The sequence below is a fragment of the Schistocerca gregaria genome, chromosome 8 (genome assembly GCF_023897955.1).
Source record: "Schistocerca gregaria isolate iqSchGreg1 chromosome 8, iqSchGreg1.2, whole genome shotgun sequence".
Classification (NCBI taxonomy): Eukaryota; Metazoa; Arthropoda; class Insecta; order Orthoptera; family Acrididae; genus Schistocerca; species Schistocerca gregaria.
Genome location: NC_064927.1, coordinates 168317306 through 168341467, shown reverse-complemented (window position 1 = coordinate 168341467; position 24162 = coordinate 168317306). Strand labels below are relative to the sequence as shown.

At 44.7% G+C, this 24162-nt stretch overlaps 1 protein-coding gene across 1 annotated transcript in view; it reads left to right on the top strand.

Annotated features, from left to right (window-relative positions):
• Nucleotides 1–24162, top strand: part of LOC126284874 (fatty acyl-CoA reductase wat-like) — a 234861-nt gene that overhangs the window by 171628 nt on the left and 39071 nt on the right. The window contains exon 7 of the mRNA XM_049984114.1: nucleotides 6737–7009. Coding sequence (XP_049840071.1) covers nucleotides 6737–7009 — 273 coding nt within the window. The remainder of the gene's footprint in view (nucleotides 1–6736; nucleotides 7010–24162) is intronic.

Here is a 24162-nt window from a genome sequence, read left to right as displayed (position 1 = left end):
ACAGAGTCCACTGTGATGTTCGAAAATGGCTCTGAGCACTATGGGACTTCACTTCTGAGGTCATCAGTCCCCTAGAATTTAGAACTACTTAAACCTAACTAATCTAAGGACATCACACACATCCATGCCCGAGGCAGGACTCGAACCTGCGGTCGTAGCGGTCGCACGGTTCCAGAATGTAGCGCCTAGAACCTCTCGGCGCCTCCGGCCGGCCCTCTGTGATGTATTGAGAAGCACTAACTATGAAACACTCAAACCACGATCCAGTCCGCAGCAAGAAGCTGTCATGGGTAGATGTCATTGATCGACATCAATTGGGAATCTGATGTCACACTTGGTTTTTTCAAGCACTAGAGAATTCCTAACTTGATTCTCTCCACTACATTCAGAAGCAGGAGTAGGAGGTTGTGCTGCGTATTAGGATATAGTCCACTGCGATGTATTGAGAGGCACTAAACAAGCATTCAAACCACGGTACAACCTGTAGTAGTAGCAGTTGTTGTGGCCATATGTTGGAGATTACTGTAAGTACGGAATTTGGCATAGCGACTATATTTTTAAAGTACTACACAATTTCTAAATTGGTTCTTTTCGCTACATTCGTAAGAATGAAAACTGTATTGCGTGATAGGATAGAGACTGCAGAAAGTATCTCTGCAAGACATAATCCACTGCGATGTACTGAGAAGCGCTGAAAGCGACACACTTGAAAGCATGACTCATTCCGTAGCAGAAGCTACCATGGGTAGATGTCGGAGATCGCTGAAACACTCACACATCCCGTGCACTAACCTCCCAGATGTCCAAACACAGCACGCCCATCCACTTGTACATGGCCCGCAATATCAGACAGGTCGGCGCAGTATTTGTACCCGGCCAAATTGAGCTAATTCGTTACTTCCAGTACCCGACTCATCATGAGCGCCACTGCAGCCAGCTGCAGAGCACTGCGAACAAAGCATCTGCAATTTGGACGTGTACAGTAGTTCTAAACAACTCCACCCCGATATAGGCCCACCAGTTTAAAAAAAAATCTGTTTTACCGAATCCGAGGCAGCTATGATGTTCACCATACACCTCCAATTTATCACGTGAAAACAGCCATTATGCATAGCAAAACACTCCAATGCAGTTGCTTAGCTATAAGCTAAATGCGGTTGCCTCAATAAAGAACTCACAGTTAAAGACACAGCACTTCTGTAAGAGAGAGAGCGACACCGGAGGTGCTACTGATAAGCTCTCGAGCCGCACGAATGCGAAAGATCACGAGCACTCAAATTACGCAATACTCCCGTAAGAATAACACAGGCGGAAGTCCCTTATCTCGAGCAATTGAGCGGCTAGGGCTAAGTAAGAATATAGGCGGTACCTCTCCTGTCGTTAGTTGAAGTCTCCAGAACACAAAATGAGATAATAACACCATCTTAAAGATAAGAAAAAGAGAAATCTATATATACCTATAATGATATATCTTAAACAAAAAACAAATCAACAATATACTAAACTAAATATAAATATAGGCCCTATTATTTTTTAAGCGGCGGGGCTTTCGTAAATCTAGAAGCCCCGCGCCGCTAGGCGCTCCCTTTTTTAACGAAAGTAAGGTTATATGAAACATAGAAGAGTATACTAAGATCTATATATAAAACATATCGAAGATATACACTCCTGGAAATTGAAATAAGAACACCGTGAATTCATTGCCCAGGAAGGGGAAACTTTATTGACACATTCCTGGGGTCAGATACATCACGTGATCACACTGACAGAACCACCGGCACATAGACACAGGCAACAGAGCATGCACAATGTCGGCACTAGTACAGTGTATATCCACCTTTCGCAGCAATGCAGGCTGCTATTCTCCCATGGAGACGATCGTAGAGATGCTGGATGTAGTCCTGTGGAACGGCTTGCCATGCCATTTCCACCTGGCGCCTCAGTTGGACCAGCGTTCGTGCTGGACGTGCAGACCGCGTGAGACGACGCTTCATCCAGTCCCAAACATGCTCAATGGGGGACAGATCCGGAGATCTTGCTGGCCAGGGTAGTTGACTTACACCTTCTAGAGCACGTTGGGTGGTACGGGATACATGCGAACGTGCATTGTCCTGTTGGAACAGCAAGTTCCCTTGCCGGTCTAGGAATGGTAGAACGATGGGTTCGATGACGGTTTGGATGTATCGTGCACTATTCAGTGTCCCCTCGACGATCACCAGAGGTGTACGGCCAGTGTAGGAGATCGCTCCCCACACCATGATGCCGGGTGTTGGCCCTGTGTGCGTCGGTCGTATGCAGTCCTGATTGTGGCGGTCACCTGCACGGCGCCAAACACGCATACGACCATCATTGGCACCAAGGCAGAAGCGACTCTCATCGCTGAAGACGACACGTCTCCATTCGTCCCTCCATTCACGCCTCTCGCGACACCACTGGAGGCGGGCTGCACGATGTTGGGGCGTGAGCGGAAGACGGCCTAACGGTGTGCGGGACCGTAGCCCAGCTTCATGGAGACGGTTGCGAATGGTCCTCGCCGATACCCCAGGAGCAACAGTGTCCCTAATTTGCTGGGAAGTGGCGGTGCGGTCCCCTACGGCACTGCGTAGGATCCTACGGTCTTGGCGTGCATCCGTGCGTCGCTGCGGTCCGGTCCCAGGTCGACGGGCACGTGCACCTTCCGCCGACCACTGGCGACAACATCGATGTACTGTGGAGACCTCACGCCCCACGTGTTGAGCAATTCGGCGGTACGTCCACCCGGCCTCCCGCATGCCCACTATACGCCCTCGCTCAAAGTCCGCTCCCCACACCATGATGCCGGGTGTTGGCCCTGTGTGCGTCGGTCGTATGCAGTCCTGATTGTGGCGGTCACCTGCACGGCGCCAAACACGCATACGACCATCATTGGCACCAAGGCAGAAGCGACTCTCAATGCTGAAGACGACACGTCTCCATTCGTCCCTCCATTCACGCCTCTCGCGACACCACTGGAGGCGGGCTGCACGATGTTGGGGCGTGAGCGGAAGACGGCCTAACGGTGTGCGGGACCGTAGCCCAGCTTCATGGAGACGGTTGCGAATGGTCCTCGCCGATACCCCAGGAGCAACAGTGTCCCTAATTTGCTGGGAAGTGGCGGTGCGGTCCCCTACGGCACTGCGTAGGATCCTACGGTCTTGGCGTGCATCCGTGCGTCGCTGCGGTCCGGTCCCAGGTCGACGGGCACGTGCACCTTCCGCCGACCACTGGCGACAACATCGATGTACTGTGGAGACCTCACGCCCCACGTGTTGAGCAATTCGGCGGTACGTCCACCCGGCCTCCCGCATGCCCACTATACGCCCTCGCTCAAAGTCCGTCAACTGCACATACGGTTCACGTCCACGCTGTCGCGGCATGCTACCAGTGTTAAAGACTGCGATGGAGCTCCGTATGCCACGGCAAACTGGCGGCGGCGGTGCACAAATGCTGCGCAGCTAGCGCCATTCGACGGCAAACACCGCGGTTCCTGGTGTGTCCGCTGTGCCGTGCGTGTGATCATTGCTTGTACAGCCCTCTCGCAGTGTCCGGAGCAAGTATGGTGGGTCTGACACACCGGTGTCAATGTGTTCTTTTTTCCATTTCCAGGAGTGTATATATTAATTAATGATAACAGCAGTCCAGCATATATATATATATATATATATATATATATATATATATATATATATATATATATATATACGAGGTATTGTCGGAGACATAAGAAATCGGACCGTACACGCGTTTCCACATAGCTAAAGTATCATAACTTGCTATGATAACCCTGTACAGGACTATGACATAGGCTATATTCCCTCTCTCATCAGGTAGGAAATTTTTTTACATGTCATATACTGTATCACAAGATAAGATTATTAAACTCATTTTTAGCTCATGATGGAGCTCTAAGATCTACCAAAGTCACAGGACGTCTCCTCACTTTACTGTGTGATACTGTGTATCATTTTACAAATTCGGTAATAAATCTGATTTTATTACGATGGTTGTCTCTCCCTGTGTAGTTGAGAGATTCAAACATCGTTGAAAGATATCGTCCCAACGAAATAACACCTAGCCATCACCCCCACCCGCTAGGTGGCATGTCACTGATATCAAATAAATAGGTCGATTACTTAAATAGTTCATGACAGTCACTTCGCATGACGAGAGAATCTCTTTTCCAGTAGTCGGATTACACCCACCAGGTGGCTGAAATGGGAATCCCTGTAGGGGAAGACGATGTTCTTTTCGAGGAATACTATTGAGAACCGACATTTGAAACTGACCACAGATGGATTCTACCACCGGCATCATAAATTACGTATAAGGATCGTGCTAGTAAAAACACAGTCACAATGACTACGTTATCATGTCCTTGTTTCCTCACTAGTACTTTTGTAGGCTTGGTGATCTGAATGAAGAGAACTTGCCCTAGTTAGTGGGTGAGACAAATATTGATAGGCCACTGGATCTCATGTTATTATTCTACCCAGTATCATACTGGCCTGCGACTGATTTCAGTGGATACTTGGGAAGATGGTGGAAACTGAAATGTAAAATGGATCTGAGCACTATGTGACTTAACTTCTGAGGTCATCAGTCCCCTAGAACTTAGAACTACTTAAACCTAACTAACCTAAGGACATCACACACATCCATGCCCGAGGCAGGATTCCAATCTGCGACCGTAGCGGTAGCGCGGTTCCAGACTATGGCGCCTAGAACTGCTTGGCCACTCCGGCCAGCTAAACTGAAATGCAAATAAAAGCTTTAGAAACTACTACAAAGAGATATATTCTGAAACGTGTTCTTAACCAAGGTCAGCCTCCACTGACATGGAGACATTTGCAGAATGCCATACAGAAATAGCATTCACCTATAGCTACAGAAGTTTAAGTGGAAGCCCTTCGGAGAGGGTATACTGAAGCATGAGAATTACGTTTCAGCACGAAACAGGGTGCTGTGACGTGAGGGGAAGGGCAGGAGGATCATATTCGGTGACTTACCACATGGTTGGCGCTGCTGCCCTCCCGTAGTATAACGAAATACTCGCGATCGTCAAACGAACAAATCAGTGATCGAATTCGAGCCTCAGTGTTAGCCTGTGCCCGAAGTCTCAAAGCGTTAAGCCTTACCATTGCATGGCCAAGCGTACTTAATGTACAAAATGCTGTCGTGGGCGAGACGGCAGCTGATGGACCTTCCAAGAATACATTGCAGAATTGGCCGGAGCTGTATTGGTTCAAATGGCTCTGAGCACTATGGGACATAACTTCTGAGGTCATCAGTCCCCTAGATTTAGTACTTAAACCTAACTAACCTAGGGACATCACACACATCCATGCCCGAGGCAGGATTCGAAACTGCGACCGTAGCGGTCCCGCGGTTCCAGGCTGTAGCGCCTAGAACCGCTCGGCCACTCCGGCCGGCTGGAGCGGCGTTGCTCAGGTGTTTTGTTAGTTGGTCGGCACCTCACAATAGTGTGCCTACGACTGAAAAAGGTAGTTCCAGTGCAAATTGTTTGGTGTTGAAGCGGCTAGGTGTCGCCTGCTGAGCCACAGAACTGGCCGCTTAATTTTTGCACCAGAGGTTTCCTAACCTGGCACAGCCTCGGTCGGGAGCCGGGTTTTTCTGATCAAGAAGATGCTTGGTTTGAACGTGAATCAATTTACCGGCCTCCGCCATATTGAACAATTTATTGATTTTTCTCTGTGTGTAGAGATCTGTTATTACAAGGGTTCTGTCGTTTCTGTAATTATTCAGAATCTCTAATTCGCGGTTGAATATTTAGATACTGCCTAGCCCACTTTCATTAACGACCGAAGGGCTCCCCACTCCGTTGTTCATCATGCATATTTGTGCGGCCGTCTTTAAATGCTCTCACCCACTTTCTTACCATCCCATCACTCATAATGTTTCCTCCATAATGATTAGAGCCCACACAGAAGCATACCGACAATCCTTCTTTCCACGTACAATACGAGACTGGAATAGAAGGGAGAACCGATAGAGGTACTCAGGGTACTCTCTGCCACACACCGTCAGGTGGCTTGCGGAGTATGGATGTAGATGTAGATGTAGATGTAGAAACCTGATGTACAAATTATGGGTAGAGCAGCCGTTTGTTCGTCATCAAAAGGTCCTGAGTCTGTCACCTGATTTCTTTAACTGCTTCTCTACTCGTCCTTCCGCGGCCGCCCACGCACTACTTAATGGACGTGGCGTTCTTGGAAGGGTTCGTAACACGAATATCTTCATTTCCTGTAATTCTACTGGTACACTCCTCCAACAACGTGTCCACAAACATTTGCAGTTGCTAAACTTCTTCCTTCAGAAACTCTGTAATCAAAATTTAGGATGCCTCGCACTCTGACATATTAGGCCTATTTGAACACCGCTTTCTTCTAGCGAGCACTGACAACAAAGAACTTCTCTCGGGTGACAGTTTGTTACGTGGTGGGGATGTGGGCTGTCGGGTCGTCAGACCCAACCAACCGCCCTGCAAACGAAATAAATCTGTCGGTCGGCGAGTCCTACAATTTGTTGGACGATCAGCCGATAAACCGCAGTGGGTGTAGGATCTATAAGGTTCTTTTCAAGCAGATACAAGCCTCTTGATATTGTCATTTTTGCTAGAGATAGTGTGTAAGTAGTTGGATCTGTAATAATGATACGGTGAAAGTTGCAGTGTGAGCCATTTGAGTTGGATCTGTTGCAGGCAGAAGCACAGCCAGCTGCCTAAGCAGGAACAAGTTGTTGCTGTGCCCAGCGTGTACAACCTGGTGTCTGGGATGCGGCACCCAGTCACGTGGAGGGACTTCATGCGCCACACGGAGTACGGCACCAACTTCCCTCCCAAGGCCGCCCTCTGGTGCTACAGCCTCATTCTGTGCAGGAAGAAGTGGACGCACGACCTCTGTGCAATATTCCTCCACCTCGTTCCCGCAATTTTTGTGGATACCTTTCTGCGTTTGAGGGGCAAGAAACCCATGTAAGTATGCTTCCCCAGTCAATTCATGTCCAAATAGTACAACGCTATGCAACGCTTGCATTACTAGCGCACGACTGTTCTTTTTCGAATTTTTTGTGTTTTAGCCAAAATTGATTGCAGTGGACGAGCAATTTACTCCAAATATGTTCTTTCGTTCGATAGAAAAGTATCATAGACGAGGATCAACACAAAAATATAACTGAAGCTGAAAATGTCCATGGTGCTTATAAATAAATTATACTAAAGTAAACTTTAACTGTGAAAAGGATAAAATGTTTGATATAGCACTGAATGCAGTATACGTGGCGTGTTTTTTTAAGTAAGTACCATTTTGAAATTGAAAAAAGACGTGCTAAGATATCTCAATAATTTTATTTTTACATAAAAGCCTGTACCTTAATCTACTTCTCTACATAATTTACTTGTCTTAACGTTGTACCAGTTTTTGAATACCCTCCTCATAGAAGTTTGCCGCCTGACTTGTTAACCACTGTTATCGTCTTGAAGACGCTGACCGCCCAGGTATTTCTTCAAGTGCAGGGACAGATGGTAATCACTGGGTGCAAGATCGGGGCTGTACGGAGGATGATCTAGAGTTTCCCATCGAAAACATGTGATGAGATCTTTGGTCTCATTCGCCACATGCGGACGGGCATTGTCTTCCAGCAAAACGATGCCCTTGTTCAACTTACATGGACTGTTGCTTTGATTCTTGTGTGACGTAGGCCACCCATGTTTCATCGCCCGTAACAGTTTGGCTTAAGAAATCATCACCGTCGTTGTGGTACCACTCAAAGAAAGTCAATGCACAGCCTAAACGTTTGGTTTTGTGCACATCCGTCAACATTTTGGGTACAAACGTGCGCACAATTTTCAGTAATTCAAGTGCTCGGTCACAATGCCATACAAAACACTACGAGAAACATTAGGAAAGTCATCCAGCAAGGAGGAAATCGTAAATCGTCTGTTATATCTCACCTTATTGTCCACTTCCTGACCAAACTTTCATTAACGACCGAAGGGCTCCCCACTCCGTTGTTCATCATGCATATTTGTGCGGCCGCCTTTAAATGCTCTCACCCACTTTCTTACCATTCCATCACTCATAATGTTTTCTCCGTAAACTGCACAGATGAATATCGATCGCTTTTAGGCCTTTAGCCCTAAGAAATCTTATAACAGCCCGTACTTCACAGTCGGTGGGACACGATTATCGGAGGCATCTTAAACAATCAGTGCACAACGTAAAAAAGGAAGAATGAGACTGTAATGGCGTCAGTGCGTAGATTAAGGTACAGGCTTTCATGTCAAAATAATATTATTGAGATATCTTAGCACGTCTTTTTTTAATTTCAAAACGGTACTTACTTAAAAAACACGCCTCACATCTTCAAGCTGCTGACAGTTAACGCAGTCGTCACTCTGATGTGCAAATACTTTCCCACTGAGCAAGAGGACGGCTAAAGCAGAACTGGCTCCGCCTTTGTCCAAAATACGGTCAACACGGATAATACGCAACATAAAAGATGAGATTACTTGTAGTTTCTCAAAAACAAATCTGCTATCTCTAGTCATCCCTTATGTGAGGAACATTCAAAATATTAAATAGACATGACAAGAAAAATCAAGTGAGTATAGTAGGTTAATACTCACCCACTCCAGGAAGTAAGTCATGATCAGAGAGTTGCCGAACTTGAAACGTATTCCGGGATTCTCCCACGTTCCTGGCTAACGCCAGGGAGACATGCAAAAGTTCTGGACGTTAAAATTTGATAATCAATTCACTGCCATATATCTTTCACTGTTCAGAATTTAACTGAGCTTTGATATGTACTGTATGAAAGTTCCCAAGAATAAATTTTTGTAGACTCCTTTCCGTGTGCAGATGACTGAAGAAGGAATACTTCGACTTCACAATCTAGCGCTTCTTACACGGGGGAGACCTCAGACATGGACACCGTATCTCTTTCGTTGTACCCATGTACATACTGCAATTTATTATATTAGTATCTAGGCATTTCATCTGCATGCATTGTTTAAAAAGTTATTTGTGCTTTCAGGATCTAAAGTTTTTCTTTCATATTTTCTTCATTTATTGTATTTCTCTAATTACATTATTTAATCATTTAATACTGTCTATTCGAGTGCCGCCTATCGGCACTTCGCTTTCCAGCGAGCCTGTGCGCACACTGACAAGTTACTAGTAAAATGTGACTGTATACAGAATTTTATGCACTGAAGTGTTTTTGTAAGAAAGATTTGTTCCTCATGTACTTACGCTGCACCTAATGCATTTAGTATTACGTTTTGTATTGCTTTGACTGTATTTTTTTCAGTTTTTGTTGCATAACGTTTCATCGTAATAGTACATCACATTATTTCACTTCGCTCAATATTATATATGAGCTATTGCTACGCTGTTGACAAAGTGTCTTTATCTGATTTTACGATCAGACACTTCACTCGAAATGATAGTTGGTATGTATTGGACTCGATTATAAGCTACCCAGACACCAGGCTGAAAATGACTTACAAGTTCGTGGCGCACTCCATCTGTAATGCTGGAATTCAGTATGGTGTTGGACCACCCTTAGCCTTGATGACGTCTTCCACTACCGCAGGCACACGTTCAATCACGTGATGGAAGGTTTCTTGGGGAATAGCACCCTATTCTTCACGGAGTGCTGCACTGAGGAGGGGTATCGAAGTCGGTCAATGAGGCCTGACACGAAGTCGGCGTTACATAACATCCCAAAGGTATTCTACAGGATTCAGGTCAGGACGCTGTGCAAGCCAGTCCAGTTACTGTCATGTAACCATTTCGTAACAGGTCGTGTATTATGAACAGGTGCTCGAGCATGTGGAAAGATGCAATCGCCATCCCCAAATTGGTCATTAACATTGGGAAGCAAGAAGGTGCTTATAACATCAATGTAGGCCTGTGCTGTGATAGTACCACGCAAAACAACAAGTGGTGCAAGCCCCCTCCGTGTAAAACACAGCCACACCACAACACCACCGCCTCCGAATTTTACTGTTGGCACTACACACGGTGGCAAATGACGTTCATCGGGCATTCGCCATACCCACATCCTGCCATCGCATCGTCACATTGTGTACCGTGATTCGTCACCCAACACATCGTTTTTCCACTGTTCAGTCGTCGAATGTTCACGCTCCTTACACCAAGTGAGGCGTCGTTCGGCATTTACCGGCGTGAAGTGTGGCTTAAGAGCAGCCGCTCGACCATGAAATCCAAGTTTTCTCACCTCCCGCGCAACTGTCTTATCTCTTGGAGTAAATCCTGATGCAGTTTGGAATTCTTGTGTGACGGTCTGGATAGATATCTGCCTGTTACACATTACGACCCTCTTCAAATGTCGGCGGTCTCTATCAGTCAACAGATGAAGTCGGCGTGTACGCTTTTGTGCTGTACGTGTCCCTTCACGTTTCCGCTTCACTATCACATCGGAAACAGTGGACCTGGAGATGTTTAGGTGTGTGGAAATCTCGCGTCCAGACGTGTGACACAAGTGACATCAAATCGCCTGACTATGTTCTAAGTCCGAGTTCCGCGTCGCGCACCATTCTGCTCTCTCACGATGACTACTGAGGTCGCTGATATGGTGCACCTGGCAGTAGGTGGCACCACAGTTTACCTAATATGAAAAACGTACCTTTTTGGGGGTGACCGGATACTTTTGATCACATAGTGTATTTTTGTAATTTTAATTAATTCCTCATTGTTCGACCTCCTTCAGTGCAGCTTTCTGTTACTACTCTTAAAAGATTATCTCCATAATTTATTTCCTTGTTAAACTTCTAAATTAGTTTGCCTCCTGCGTGACTTTAGGGAAACAAAACAATGTTAGAGTCCTCACGTCAATGCTGCATTAGCAATGATCGCAATGCTGTTGTTAATGAAAGGTGTTCTTTCGGATTGTGCAAGTGGCAGTCAAATGAAAACGGGACACATGGAAAAATATAAGTAAACTGTTTATTATTGCAAAAGTAAACGCCATAACTAATAACACATTCATCACACTGTGTGAGAAGTCACTCAGTGTCTTCATGGAAAAATGTTGACAAGTCTGACTACACTGCTGTAGTTTCGCTGCGAAGCCCTTTCACATTGTCCATGAGTCCCGATGTCTTCCCATGCGATTTGCATATTTTTGGACTCCTGAAGAGAGACATTCGTGGCAACCGATTTGCTTCGGTCTAAGAGGATGATGATGATGTTGGTTTATGGGGCGCTCAGCTTTGCGATCATCAGCTCCCGTACATGGTCCCAATTTTGTCACGCTCCAGTGTTTTACGCAGTCCACTTTAGCCACAATGAGGATGATGAGGAAGGGATGAGCACAACACAAACATCCAGTCCCCGGCCAGGGAAAATCCCCCACCCAGCCAGGAATCGAACCTGGGACCGCGTGATCCAGAGACAGCAACTAGACCACGAGCTGCGGACTCGGCGTGCACAATCATGGTTCCGTAGGCAACCGCAAACATTTTTCCCTGAGAATACGTTCCGACAGTGGGATAAATGTATCACCCGCAGTAGCTATGGTGATCACTTTTGGTCACAAATTGCTATTCATACAGTTATCTACGGAAAATGCAAAACTATAAACTTTGGCGACCGATGAATGAATGTGTGATGCTGCAGCGGATTGCACCGCGCAGTTGACAAGGACAGTAAACAAAGGACATGTGGATACCAGAGCATAGAGCCTTTGCTAATTTCCTTCCATGTATTCAGTTGGACAGTAACTAAGCACTGCACACAGGCGCACGCATACTATAACGCCGATGTTGAGAGAGGACGTGTAGTTGGGCTCAAAGTAGCCGGGTGTAGTAAACGGCGAATAATTTGAAATTTGAATAGGAGCAGTGCCACTATTCGTCGATGTTGGCAGAAGCGGGAGAAACATGGCGGAACACAGCGCCAGGAAGAAAGCGGTCGGCCTACAGAGACGATAGAATCTGAGGACCGACAATCGTCAGAGAGACACTCAGAGCGCCGTATTAATCGTTGTCATCGACCTACGTGCAATCAGCGCTTCAGTGACTACAAGGACCATTAACAACAGATGGCATATGGAAAGGGGGCTGAGCTGATGGAGCCACCTGCTCTGACTATAGCTGGTCTCAACAAGCGCGTTTGCATCGGTGTCGGGCACATTCGGCTCGGATAATTGACTGGAGCAGAATTGTCTTTTAGTGATGAGTCCCGCTTCGAACTGAGCCCCGATGATCAGTGAAGACTCGTCTGCAAACGTCCCAGATAGAGGTAGTATACCAACTGGAATGTCGCCTGCAAGACCACCCGACAACTAGGGGGGAGGGGGGGATCTGGAGTGTCATTTCACATCACGGCAGGACACCTTTGGTTGTTATCCGAGGCACCCTTACAGTACATCGTTACGCCGACGATATTCTGTGCCCCGTTTTTATGCCCTTCATGTGAAGCCATCCTGGACTTACATGCCAGGAGATAAGACTTCCTCGCACCGGCGAGAGTTTCTACTGCTTGTCTTCGTGTTTGCCAGACCATACCTCGGCCAGCAAGGTCGCCGGATCTCTCACCAGTTTGGGACGTTTAGAGGATTATGGGCAGGGCCCTCCAAGCAGCTCTGTATTTCCACGATCTAACGCGCCATTTGGGCACAATGTGGCTAGATATCCTCCAGATCATCTAACAACTCTTTCAATCAATACCAAGTCGAATAACTGCCTGCAAAGAGCTGGCATTACAGAAGCGTCCGATTCCACCAGTCTGCCTTGACCCACGAGATCATCAATATCGCGAAAATGGCTACCTCCTACTTACAGTGTATACAAAATTATGACAATGACGGCCGGCCGGTGTGACAGAGCGGTTCTAGGCGCTTCAGTCTGGAACAGTGCAACCGCTACGGTCGCAGGTTCGAATCCTGCCTCGGGCTTGGGTGTGTGGGTTAGTTAGATTTAAGTAGTTCTAAATTATAGGGGACTGATGACCTCAGATGTTAAGTCCTATCGTTCTCAGAGCCATTTGAACCATTTGGACGACAATGACGACACTACATACACACGCCAACAAACGCGAACAAATATAAAAATAACACAATAACGTATAACTGCAAAAATAAAATTAAACTGACGGGAAACGCTAAATATACAACAATAAAAAACATCGCACCATTCCAAAACAAATAATAGCCAAAACATTTAAATTACAGAATTTCTTTACACCAACAAAACCACAGAAATCGGACATTTCCCTTGTCCTATATAGCTCAACTGCACCTATCGATACCAAAAAACCAACAGCTACAACTTCTAAAAGTGGAACCAAAATCAACAACTTAAAATTCCCAAATACACCTTACTGACTACATCAATTGAAATACAACCGACATACCATAAATATACAACAAGTAAAACATCACAATACTATAGAATGAAACCAAACCAACATTACTCACCAATAAAAGCCTCCGGCAATACCACCTGGATTAGGTACCGCCTCCTCCCCCCTCCCCCCCACCCTCCCCGCACACACACACACACAAACGTGCGGGCGCCGACAACCCCACGTATGCATGTCCATGGCCCAGGCCGCCGAATCTCTCGTCAAGCTCATGTTGTAGCCACAAACGTGACACCTGACATATTCAGCAATAAGACCGAACAGCTACAGAAACTGTGTGACAGACATCATATCATCACTCAACTCAAAAGGTAGTGAAATACTCGTGAACTTCACTATCATATCCATACCTAACAAAAAAAGCAATAAAAAATTAGACTTATCTTCGCACAACAAACACCAAATTAATCAGTCCTAACAAAAAACGCCAAACACATAAACAAGAAACCTTAATAACTCACTAAAAACTATTCCCATAGCCCACGTTATGTGTGTGTGTGTGTGTATGTGTGTGTGTGTGTGTGTGTGTGTGTGTGTGTGTGTGTGGTTAGCCAGTGATAGTTATTGTTGTCAGACAGTGGCTGAAAGATTTGGTGTTCAGCTGATTTCAGTTTTGGTTTAAATGTTTTGTGGAGGAGTGCATGGAAGAGTAAATTCACTCCTTACATTAATAGATAAAATAGTGGAATAGTATTTCAACAGAATGATTATTATCAGAATACTATCACCTAACCCTTTTGTCCTCACTCTGTGACGTCCCATAATACGTCCTGTCAACTAATCCCTATTGTTGTCAAAGTTGTGCCGTAATTTCCTGTTCCTCCTCTATTTAATTCCGTACCTCTTCTTTAGTCACACGATCCTCGTATTTAATCTTCAGCACTCTTATTGATCACCACATTTTGAAAGTGTCCATTGTCTGCTTGACAGAACTGTTCATCGTCCACATTTCACTTACATACAAGGCTGCACTCCACACAAATACCTTTGTAAAATAGTATCCAACCATTAGAATTCATATTCGATGTGAACAAATTTTCTTTTTCAGAACGCTTTTCTTGCTATTGATAGTCTTCAGTCAGGTTTGCGTCTGCACCAAGAAATGCCTTACAATTTAAAATCTGGTTTCGAAAACTCTGTTCCAAATATATGTTATTCTTTCGTGACTCTTAAGCAAGGTGCTGCTACAGTATCACATTGTAAATTTTTGTCTCGCTTAACTTTCTGAATAATCTCCTTTATCGTACATTGTTTCAGTGTGTTAGGAGATAGTGAACAATCATGAACGATAGTCATGAAATCTGTTTATGTTGAAATGAGAAAACATGACTAATGAAATATGTGAAAGAGTACATTTTACAGAAATTGAAAAATTGGTATGTCTTCACCCAACTTCGCCTTTCCTTCTTGTAGGTCTAATGTACAGTTATTCAAACACACCGGTCGTTTCTGTGGGTCCCACCCCGTACCTCAGTGGCTGCCCGTCATTGGCTACCGCTAGTGTCCGCCGCTTCCGGATGGGAACGCCAGTTCCGCGAGCCGCCGCGTCAAAGCGGAAAACGCTGCCGCTGCCGTTGCCGCACTACGCCCTGGCGCGCTCTAGTGGGAACCGGCCTTTAACCAGCAGTCGTTCTGATCGGACAGGCAACCGCGTTCTCATACGTGGAGCTGTTTTTAGGAAATTTTGCTGTTATTGGCGGATTGTAAATGAAAATAAATGATCTTCGTGTTTTCGTTGAACTGACTCATTTAGCAGACGAAATGTGGTTGAAAAAATTGGAGAAAGAAATGGGATCGATCTCTAGATTAATTTCAGTGTAAGTGGAATGTCGACAAGCCTGTGTTTCTCATATTCATTTTTGTGGGTTCAATCAGTCTGATTGACAGCTTCTTGCACCGTATTCTGACGGTTCCTGTTCGATTCTCACCTGAATTTCAAGCTGTCATACGCACCAAAAGACGTCCTTTACCTCTGGTAAAGCCAAGTGAAGAATGCCTCGTTCGACCATTGTTAGTAATCTCATTTAAACATAATGTCTCCCGCTTATAAGTGGGGTGAAGTCTGTTTACATTAGGGCATGTCAAACGCGGATGTTTCAGCAAATGGAAGCCACTCACATAAAATTTACACTACTGGCCATTAAAATTGCTACACCAAGAAGAAATGCAGATGATAAACGGTTATTAAGTGGATAAATATGTTATAATAGAACTGACATGTGATTACATTTTCACACAATTTGCGTGCATAGATCCTGAGAAATCAGTACCCAGAACAACCACCTCTGGCCGTAATAACTGCCGTGATACGCCTGGGCACTGATCAAACAGAGCTTGGATCGCGCGTGCAGGTACAGCTGCCCATGCAGCTTCAACACGATACCACAGTTCATCAAGAGTAGTGACTGGCGTATTGTGACGAACCAGTTGCTCGGCCACCGTTGACCAGACGCGTTCATTTGGTGAGGGATCTGGAGAATGTGCTGGCCAGGGCAACACTCGAACATTTTCTGTACCCAGAAAGGCCCGTACAGTACCTGCAACATGCGGTCGTGCATTATCCTGCTGAAATGTAGGGTTTCGCTGGGATCGAATGAAGGGTAGAGCCACGGGTCGTAACACATCTGAAGTGTAACGTCCACTGTTCAAAGTGCCGTCAATGCGAACAAGAGGTGGCCGAGATGTGTAACCAATGGCACCCCATACCATCACCCCGGGTGATACACCAAACACGGATGCGACCATCATGATGCTGTAAACAGAACCTGGATTCATCCGAAAAAATGACGTTTTGCTATTCGTGCACCCAGCTTCGTCGTTGAGTACACCATCGCAGGCGCTCCTGTCTGTGATGCAGCGTCAAGGGTAACCGCAGCCATGGTATCCGAACTGATAGTCCATGCTGCTGCAAACGTCGTTGAACTGTTCGGGCAGATGGTTGTTGTCTTGCGAAGTCCCTATCTGTTGACTCAGGGATCGAGACGTGGCTGCACGATCCGTTACAGCCATGCGGATAAGATGCCTGTCATCTCGACTGCTAGTGAGGCCGTTGGGATCCAGCACGGCGTTCCGTATTACCCTCCTGAACCCACCGATTCCATATTCTACCAACAGTCATTGGAGCTCGACCAACGCGAGCAGCAATGTCGCGATACGATAAACCGCAATCGCGATAGGCTACAATCCGACCTTTATCAAAGTCGGAAACGTGATGGTACGCATTTCTCCTTCTTACACGCGGCATCACAACAACGTTTCACCCAGGCAACGCTGGTCAACTGCTGTTTGTGTTTGAGAAATCGCTTTTAAACTTTCCTCATGTCAGCACGTTGTAGGTGTCGCCACCGGCGCCAACGCTGTGTGAATGCTCTGAAAAGTTAAACAATTGCATATTACAGCATCTTCTTCCTGTCGGTTAAATTACGCGTCTGTAGCACGTCATCTTCGTGGTGTAGCAATTTTAATGGCCAGTAGTATAATTTGTGTGTCATCATTAAAAATAGGGAATTTAAAAAATCACTATCCGTTTGCGAACACATACCTTTTTGATATTGGTTTGGTGTTAAACAGTTCTGCTTCTCTTCTTAGTATTCAGTGTCATTCAGGATTACAGAACAAGAATAAAGGACCAAAATAATTTCTTTTTGGAGTATGCCATCCTTCATTATTGTTAAAATTGCTAGAATAAGTTTCTTATAATTTTCAATTGAGATTTTTTATGTCAATTGTTCTTCTTTCTGCTCTTTTAATAAGGTTAGGTTTAAACGAGAAAAAGTTAGTGAGATTCTCTTTCTAGCAAAACTCTGTTCCCCGAGCTGTCATTTCAATTAATCCTACATTTTAGTATTACGTCCCAACATTCTCTCTTATGATTTTCAGCAATTATTTTAATAAAAGGCCGCTTTCTGACCCATTAGATATTGCTATAAAGGTTCACAATCGATTGTGAGCATTTTGAGTTAGTATTAATGCGTGGGAATCAGGAACTACTTGAGTGCTGAAGTTTGCCACTCACATTTCAAAAATTAGAAAATTAGTAACTCTGTTATTTGCGCTGTCTTTGATGAGCTATTAGAAAAACCACTGTAACCTGCGATTCAAGCGTTCATTTTTCTTCTGTCCATTAGAACTATTGTTTCCACATCGACCCTGGACGGCCGATAGGTAATCGTGTTAGTAATGAATCTATGGCGGCGTACTCAGCAGTAATGCCTTCAAATTTTTTTATGTCAAAACTCCTACATTTTTTAAATAAAAAAACCGTAATTAACTTCTACATCTTTATTTTTCATGTCTAAATATTTGTTACCTTCTGCCGCCAGAGGGCCCCGAGTTGTAGCAGTGTGTAACGTAATTGCGTAGGTGCGTGAGAAACAGCGTGCTGTAATTGAGTTTCGAATTCAAAGAGTTTGTCCACACATGGAGCTCCCTCTCCTTCACGAGTGGTATAACAAAGCCAGAGCAGACACGAGCGCTGAGACCTCTGCAGCAGTCCGACGCCCTGAGTTCACTGTCATCAATCATCCTCCATGCAGTCTCGACTTGGTCCCATCGGATTTTCATATTTTTCAGAACACTTTGTTAGCGGTGGAAGCAGATGTGAGAATGCGGTTCTGGGAAACGAACATGCTACATATCAAACAGGGCTCTTATTGGGAGAAATGTTTTCGTCTCCAGGGTATCTATGCTGAGAAATAAATAAATGGACATGACGAATACAGATGTTGAATGTTTATACCGTTTGTTTTATTTAAAAAACTTTAAGAGGTTTCACATAAAAAATTCCGAGGCGTCACTTTGTAGCACGCCCTCGTGTATAAAGAAATATGTCACCGCTAACAAATGGTTCAAATGGCTCAGAGCACTATGGGACTTAACATCTGAGGTCATCAGACCCCTAGAACTTAGAACTACTTAAAGCTAACTAACCTAAGGACATCAACACATCCATGCCCGAACAGGATTCGAATCGGCGAACGAAGCGATCGCGCGGTTCCAGACTGAAGCGCCTAGAACCGCTCGGCCACAACGGCCGGCCACTGCTAACATCACAGCTAGCTTATATTTGTCTTAACAATATCCTATAAAGGAAAGTTACTACTCACCACATAGCGGAGATGCTGAGACGCAGATAGGCACAACAAAAAGACTGTCACAAATACAGCTTTCGGCCAGCAACGCCTCAGTTGCCTGAGACTGTAGTCATGTGTGTATGTGAATTGCGTTTGGATGAGTATGTATGTATGTGTTTGTCCTCTAATTTTGATGAAGTCCCTACTGGTCGTAAGCTGTATTTGTGACAGTCTTTTTGTTGTGCCTATCTGCGACTCAGTGAGTTGCAGCTATCCATTTCACTATATTGTTACAGTCCATCCTAGATTTTCCATTGTTTGAATTTATATTTGTCTTACATATAAATTAATATTTTAGTTGCTACATCTACCGTAACTGTTAAAGGCTAGTGAGACGAAACTTATGCCGTCGTAGCCCTTGACAGAACCGGAGGGCGGAAGCTGTCGTACAGTTGATGCTGAAATGATCGGCCCATTTGACCTCTGCTGAGTTGTGACATTGGGTATATCCCAGGATCCCTCTTGTCCGTTCCACCAGAGAATAAGGATTGATAGTAGTGTTCCAGATCATTACCGGCTTCTGGTTTAGCTGAACAATTTACAGTCAGAAACATAAGAAAAAATTTATCTTGTTTTTATTACAACTGCGAGGACTACATTCAGGTATAATCTGGTTCGCATATAGATATAAATCGTGTCAACACCAATAAAGAAATATGATTAATACATACGGTTCTTGTCTCCTTCATCTTTGAAGTTATCACTATCGACACTTTAGCGAGCCATAAAAAGTTCATCTTCTCACTCTGGTGTGATCGAAGTGACAGAAGCTTGCAGTATTAGCTACTGTCGATATTTTTCTGCCCGTCGTCTAATTCACGGTTTTCCATGTGATGTATACGCCGTTTTATTCAAAGTGTCAAAAATGTAGAAGTAATGTGTCCGAACTGCAGCATCCCAATTGGTACTACTGTCTCTATTCATTGAATCTACGATGGCTGAGATGTATAAAAGCATGTGTTACTCGTTAAGAGCTTAAAACACTGGGGAAAAAATAAAATTGAAAGTCAGTTAGTACAACCGTTTACTAGCTCCATATTATGCCGTACAAAATAGTGCGCATCAGGCAGAACGTTGATATTAGTGGCTCTGCTGCTACAGGATGACTATTTTCCTTCTACATTTCATAGATGAAGACAATGGACCTTTTCGTTGAACAGTTTATGCTTAAAATTCGTTTTTTGTTTGATGTTTAACTTGGCTCCAGTTGGCATATCATTTTTATTTCGTGTAAGGAGCGCTAGACCCTCATATGAGTTCACTTTACTTTGTTGCTACCATTATGTCTCGTATCCTGTTATGCTGCACAACAGACAATAAAGCTTTGCGTATCAGCGTAACGAAAGGCGACAGGTCTCGCTGCTCCTGTCAATATAAATAAGGATATATAAAGGGAACCTAACATATAAAAAAACAACTGACGGATGACAATACCAAATTGATGTCGTTTCATAAATATAACGTGATTGTGGCCCTAAGCAAAGTGAAAATGCACTACCGGCCATTAAAATTGCTACACCAAGAAGAAATGCAGATGATAAACGTGTATTCATTGGACAAACATGTTATACTAGAACTGACATGTGATTACATTTTCATGCAATTTGGGTACATAGATCCTGAGAAATCAGTACCCAGAACAACCACCTCTGGCTGTAATAACGGCCTTGATACGCCTGGGCATTGAGTCAAACAGAGCTTGGATGGAGTGTAAAAGTACAGCTGCCCATGCAGCTTCAACACGATCAAGAGTAGTGATTGGCGTATTGTGACGAGCCAGTTGCTCGGCCACCATTGACTAGACGTTTTCAGTTGGTGAGAAATCTGGAGAATGTGCTGGCCAGGGCAGCAGTCGCAGGACCTGCAACATGCGGTCGTGCATTATCCTGCTGAAATGTAGTGTTTGGAGGGATCGTATGAAGGGTAGAGCCACGGGTGGTAACACATCTGAAATTGAACGTCCACTGTTCAAAGAGCCATCAATGCGAACAAGAGGTGACCGAGACGTGTAGCCAATGGCACCCCATACCATCATGCCGGGTGATACGTCAGTATGGCGAGACGAATACACGCTTACAAGGTGCGTTCACCGCGATGTCGCCAAACACGGATGCGACCAACATGATGCTGTAAACAGAACTTGGATTCATCCGAAAAAATGACGTTTTGTCATTCGTGCACCCAGGTTCGTCGTTGAGCGCACCATCAAAAAAATGGTTCAAATGGCTCTGAGCGCAATGGGACTTAACATCTGTGGTCATCAGTCCCCTAGAACTTAGAACTACTTAAACCTAACTAACCTAAGGACATCACACACATCCATGCCCGAGCAGGATTCGAACCTGCAGCCGTAGCAGTCGCGCGGTTCCGGACTGAGCGCCTAGAACCGCTAGACCACCGCGGCTGGCGAGCGCACCATCGCAGGCGCTCCTGTCGGTGATGGGTAACCGTAACCATGGTCTCCGAGCTGATAGTCCATGCTGCTGCAAACGTCGTCGAACTGTTCATGCAGATGGTTGTTGTCTTGCGAAGTCCCTATCTGTTGACTCAGGGATCGAGACGTGGCTGCACGATCCGTTACAGCCGTGCTGATAAGATGCGTGTCATCTCGACTGCTACTGATACGAGGCCGTTGGGAACCAGCACGGCGTTCCGTATTACCCTCCTGAACCCACCGATTCCATATTCTACCAACAGTCATTGGATCTCGACCAACGCGAGCAGCAATGTCGCGATACGATAAACCGCAATCGCGATAGGCTACAATCCGACCTTTATCAAAGTCGGAAACGTGATGGTATGCATTTCTCCTCGTTACACGAGGCATCACAACAACGTTTCACCAAGCATCGCCGGTCAACTGTTGTTGTGTATGAGAAATCGGTTTTAAACTTTCCTCATGTCAGCACGTCGTCGGTGTCGCCACCGACGCTAACCTTGTGTGAATGCTCTGATAAGCTAATCATTTGCATATCACAGCATCTTCTTCCTGTCGGTTAAATTTCGTGTCTGTAGCACGTCATTTTCGTGGTGTAGCAATTTTAATGGCCATAGTATAGATTAAAGCAAAGTGAAAATCAATTTTTATGCACCACACATCGAACATAGCCAAAAAGCTACTTGTTTGTGTAATGTAATTATTATACAGCCTTATTTTGCTAAATGGGACAAAATGCGAGAAACAATGCATGAGAAGAGAAGGAACAAAACAGGTCATATGGAGATATAACCGGAAACGTGGGGTTCTGTACTATAAACCATTTATTAATGCATCATGCCTGTGCAGTACGGTACAGTATTCGACATGCTTTGGTGAGACCATCTTTAGATAAAGTGTTCAAAGTGGTGCCAAGAACCTCTGAGCATGTGCGAATATCAGGCAACAACGACTGACATTCACGTTCAAATATGCCACCCTGCAATTGAATGGCGTCACAGGCAGAATGAATGTATTTTGCCAGATTCTGTACGTCCAGGATGGGCTCTGTATACACGATTCGTTTAGGTGCCCCTACAGGCATAAATCTGGAGGACTGAGGTCCAATGATTGGGTGGGTCACGGGACTGGACCGTCTTATCCGATCCATTGGCCGGAGTAGATGTTTCCATATGCCTCTGTATGGAAATGGGGATGCGAGTTGGAGCTCCATCACATTGCAGCCACATTGCCGTTGTAACACTAAAGGCACGACGTCCAGCACGCGAAGGGTGTCACCTGAAGGAAGTGCAGATATTGCCACAGTTCCGTGAGGATTCTTCGCACACAGGTGGGTGCTGAGAAGGTTGGCGATACTGACCATCGTAAAGGTAGCCTCATTTGTCAGCAGGGTGGATGACAGAAATCCCATCACCGTGATGATCTGTGTGGTGAAACAGCGACAAAACCGTCGCTACGGAGACAAGTCTGTTGGTAACAACCTCAGCACACGCTGTAAGTGGTATGGATAAAGGCTCCTGTCGCGGAGGATGTTCAATAATTTCGTCTTGCTTACCTCATGCTGGCGGGCCCTGCCTGGTGCTCTGGGTCATATTTCACAGTGTACAACATCTGTTCCTGCAGTCTCTCACACAGCTGTTATCGGCTGGGGTATTTTGCCCGGTACAAGCGTGCTGCCGCTCGCCCATTGCGATTTGACTGTTCGCATTTAAAGATCATGCAGGCCTGTTCCTGGTTGGTACCATAGAGTAAGTATCTCTGGAGTGAGCATTCACATGCGTAGAACAGATTTTTTGTTGTCAACATACATTGCCGGCCTGGTCACGTGCTCTCGGGACGTTGTGTGTTTGTCCGGATAGCGCTGTGTGTATTTCGAATGTCACTACCATCCCTAATAGAGACGGTTTCTTTTCGTACGTGTCGTTGCTTATTTATATATGTTGCGCAGACATTTTAACAGTATAAATTTGATACCGGGAATAAACCAGCTATGTAAATTTTAAGGGCAAGTGATATAGCATTCTTCTTCTTTGCGATAGGTGTCACAGTTCAGATGCACTCCATTTTTGATAGTTTTCGGTATGATGCGGCACTTTATAGTATTACAGAGCCTGACGTACATTTTTGCAGTGATGGTCTTACAAAACGACTTGACAGTACGCTAGTACTTTTGCAAGTGTCCGAAAAACAACGAATTTGCCTCACATAAGCGATTATATCCTTGCTAATTCGTCCTTTCTTTCTGCTATTTCTGCGTATTTATTTCTCGTTTTTGCGACCTAACGCACAATTTTTCTTACTAGTGACACTTTGAAGTATTTATTTAACGCATTTTACGTACTCGCTCCCAGTTTATTAAATTAATACAGTCGACCCATATAACACCATTAAGGGAAGTGGAAAGTGACATAAATGAAAGAGTTTGGGGACATGTTTACTAATATTTTACGCTTCTTAATCAAATGGTGAAGAAAATAAATTGAAGGCAAAATACACCAAAGAAGAAGAATGTGTACTTTGATTAGCTACACTACCGTGTTTTTTATTTGATTTGTGCAGAAAATGTATTTAAGCTGAATGCAGAAATTGGTAGTAGGTGCTGTGGAAAATTAAAAATAGTTTATATAGCATCTACTTTCAGCCACACACGTCCAAATTTTTCTCTTTCTAAACATTCCTCTTCAAAGTGTTTTGAACATACTTTGGAATATTTGGTGGGGACATGATTACTCCTCCTTATTTTCTGGAGCCACATCTTTACTCGTTATTCATCCTTCGGGAAACTAATATATAAATCACACATAGGCCTAATCATTCTCCATGTCCTAGGCACACTTAACATGGTCTCCTACTGTAACTTTATAGCAAACAAAACGGTTTGGACACACATATTACACGAAGACAATTACAGACTTCACTCTATTGAATTTATCTGTCTCCCGTCTTTCAAATCTATACACATAATCGACAAGTCACTGATAAATGCATGGACGCTTGTATTTGCTGAAACAACTAACCATTCCCTTTCCTGTTGCACTAGCAAATTTACGAGAGGAAGCGATTGTTTGTAAGGTTTTGTACGAGCCGTATATCTATTACATAGTCATAAAATCGTAGAAAAATAAGTCTACAGAATCAAGCCTTAATTATAATGCCTCTCGAAATTTTT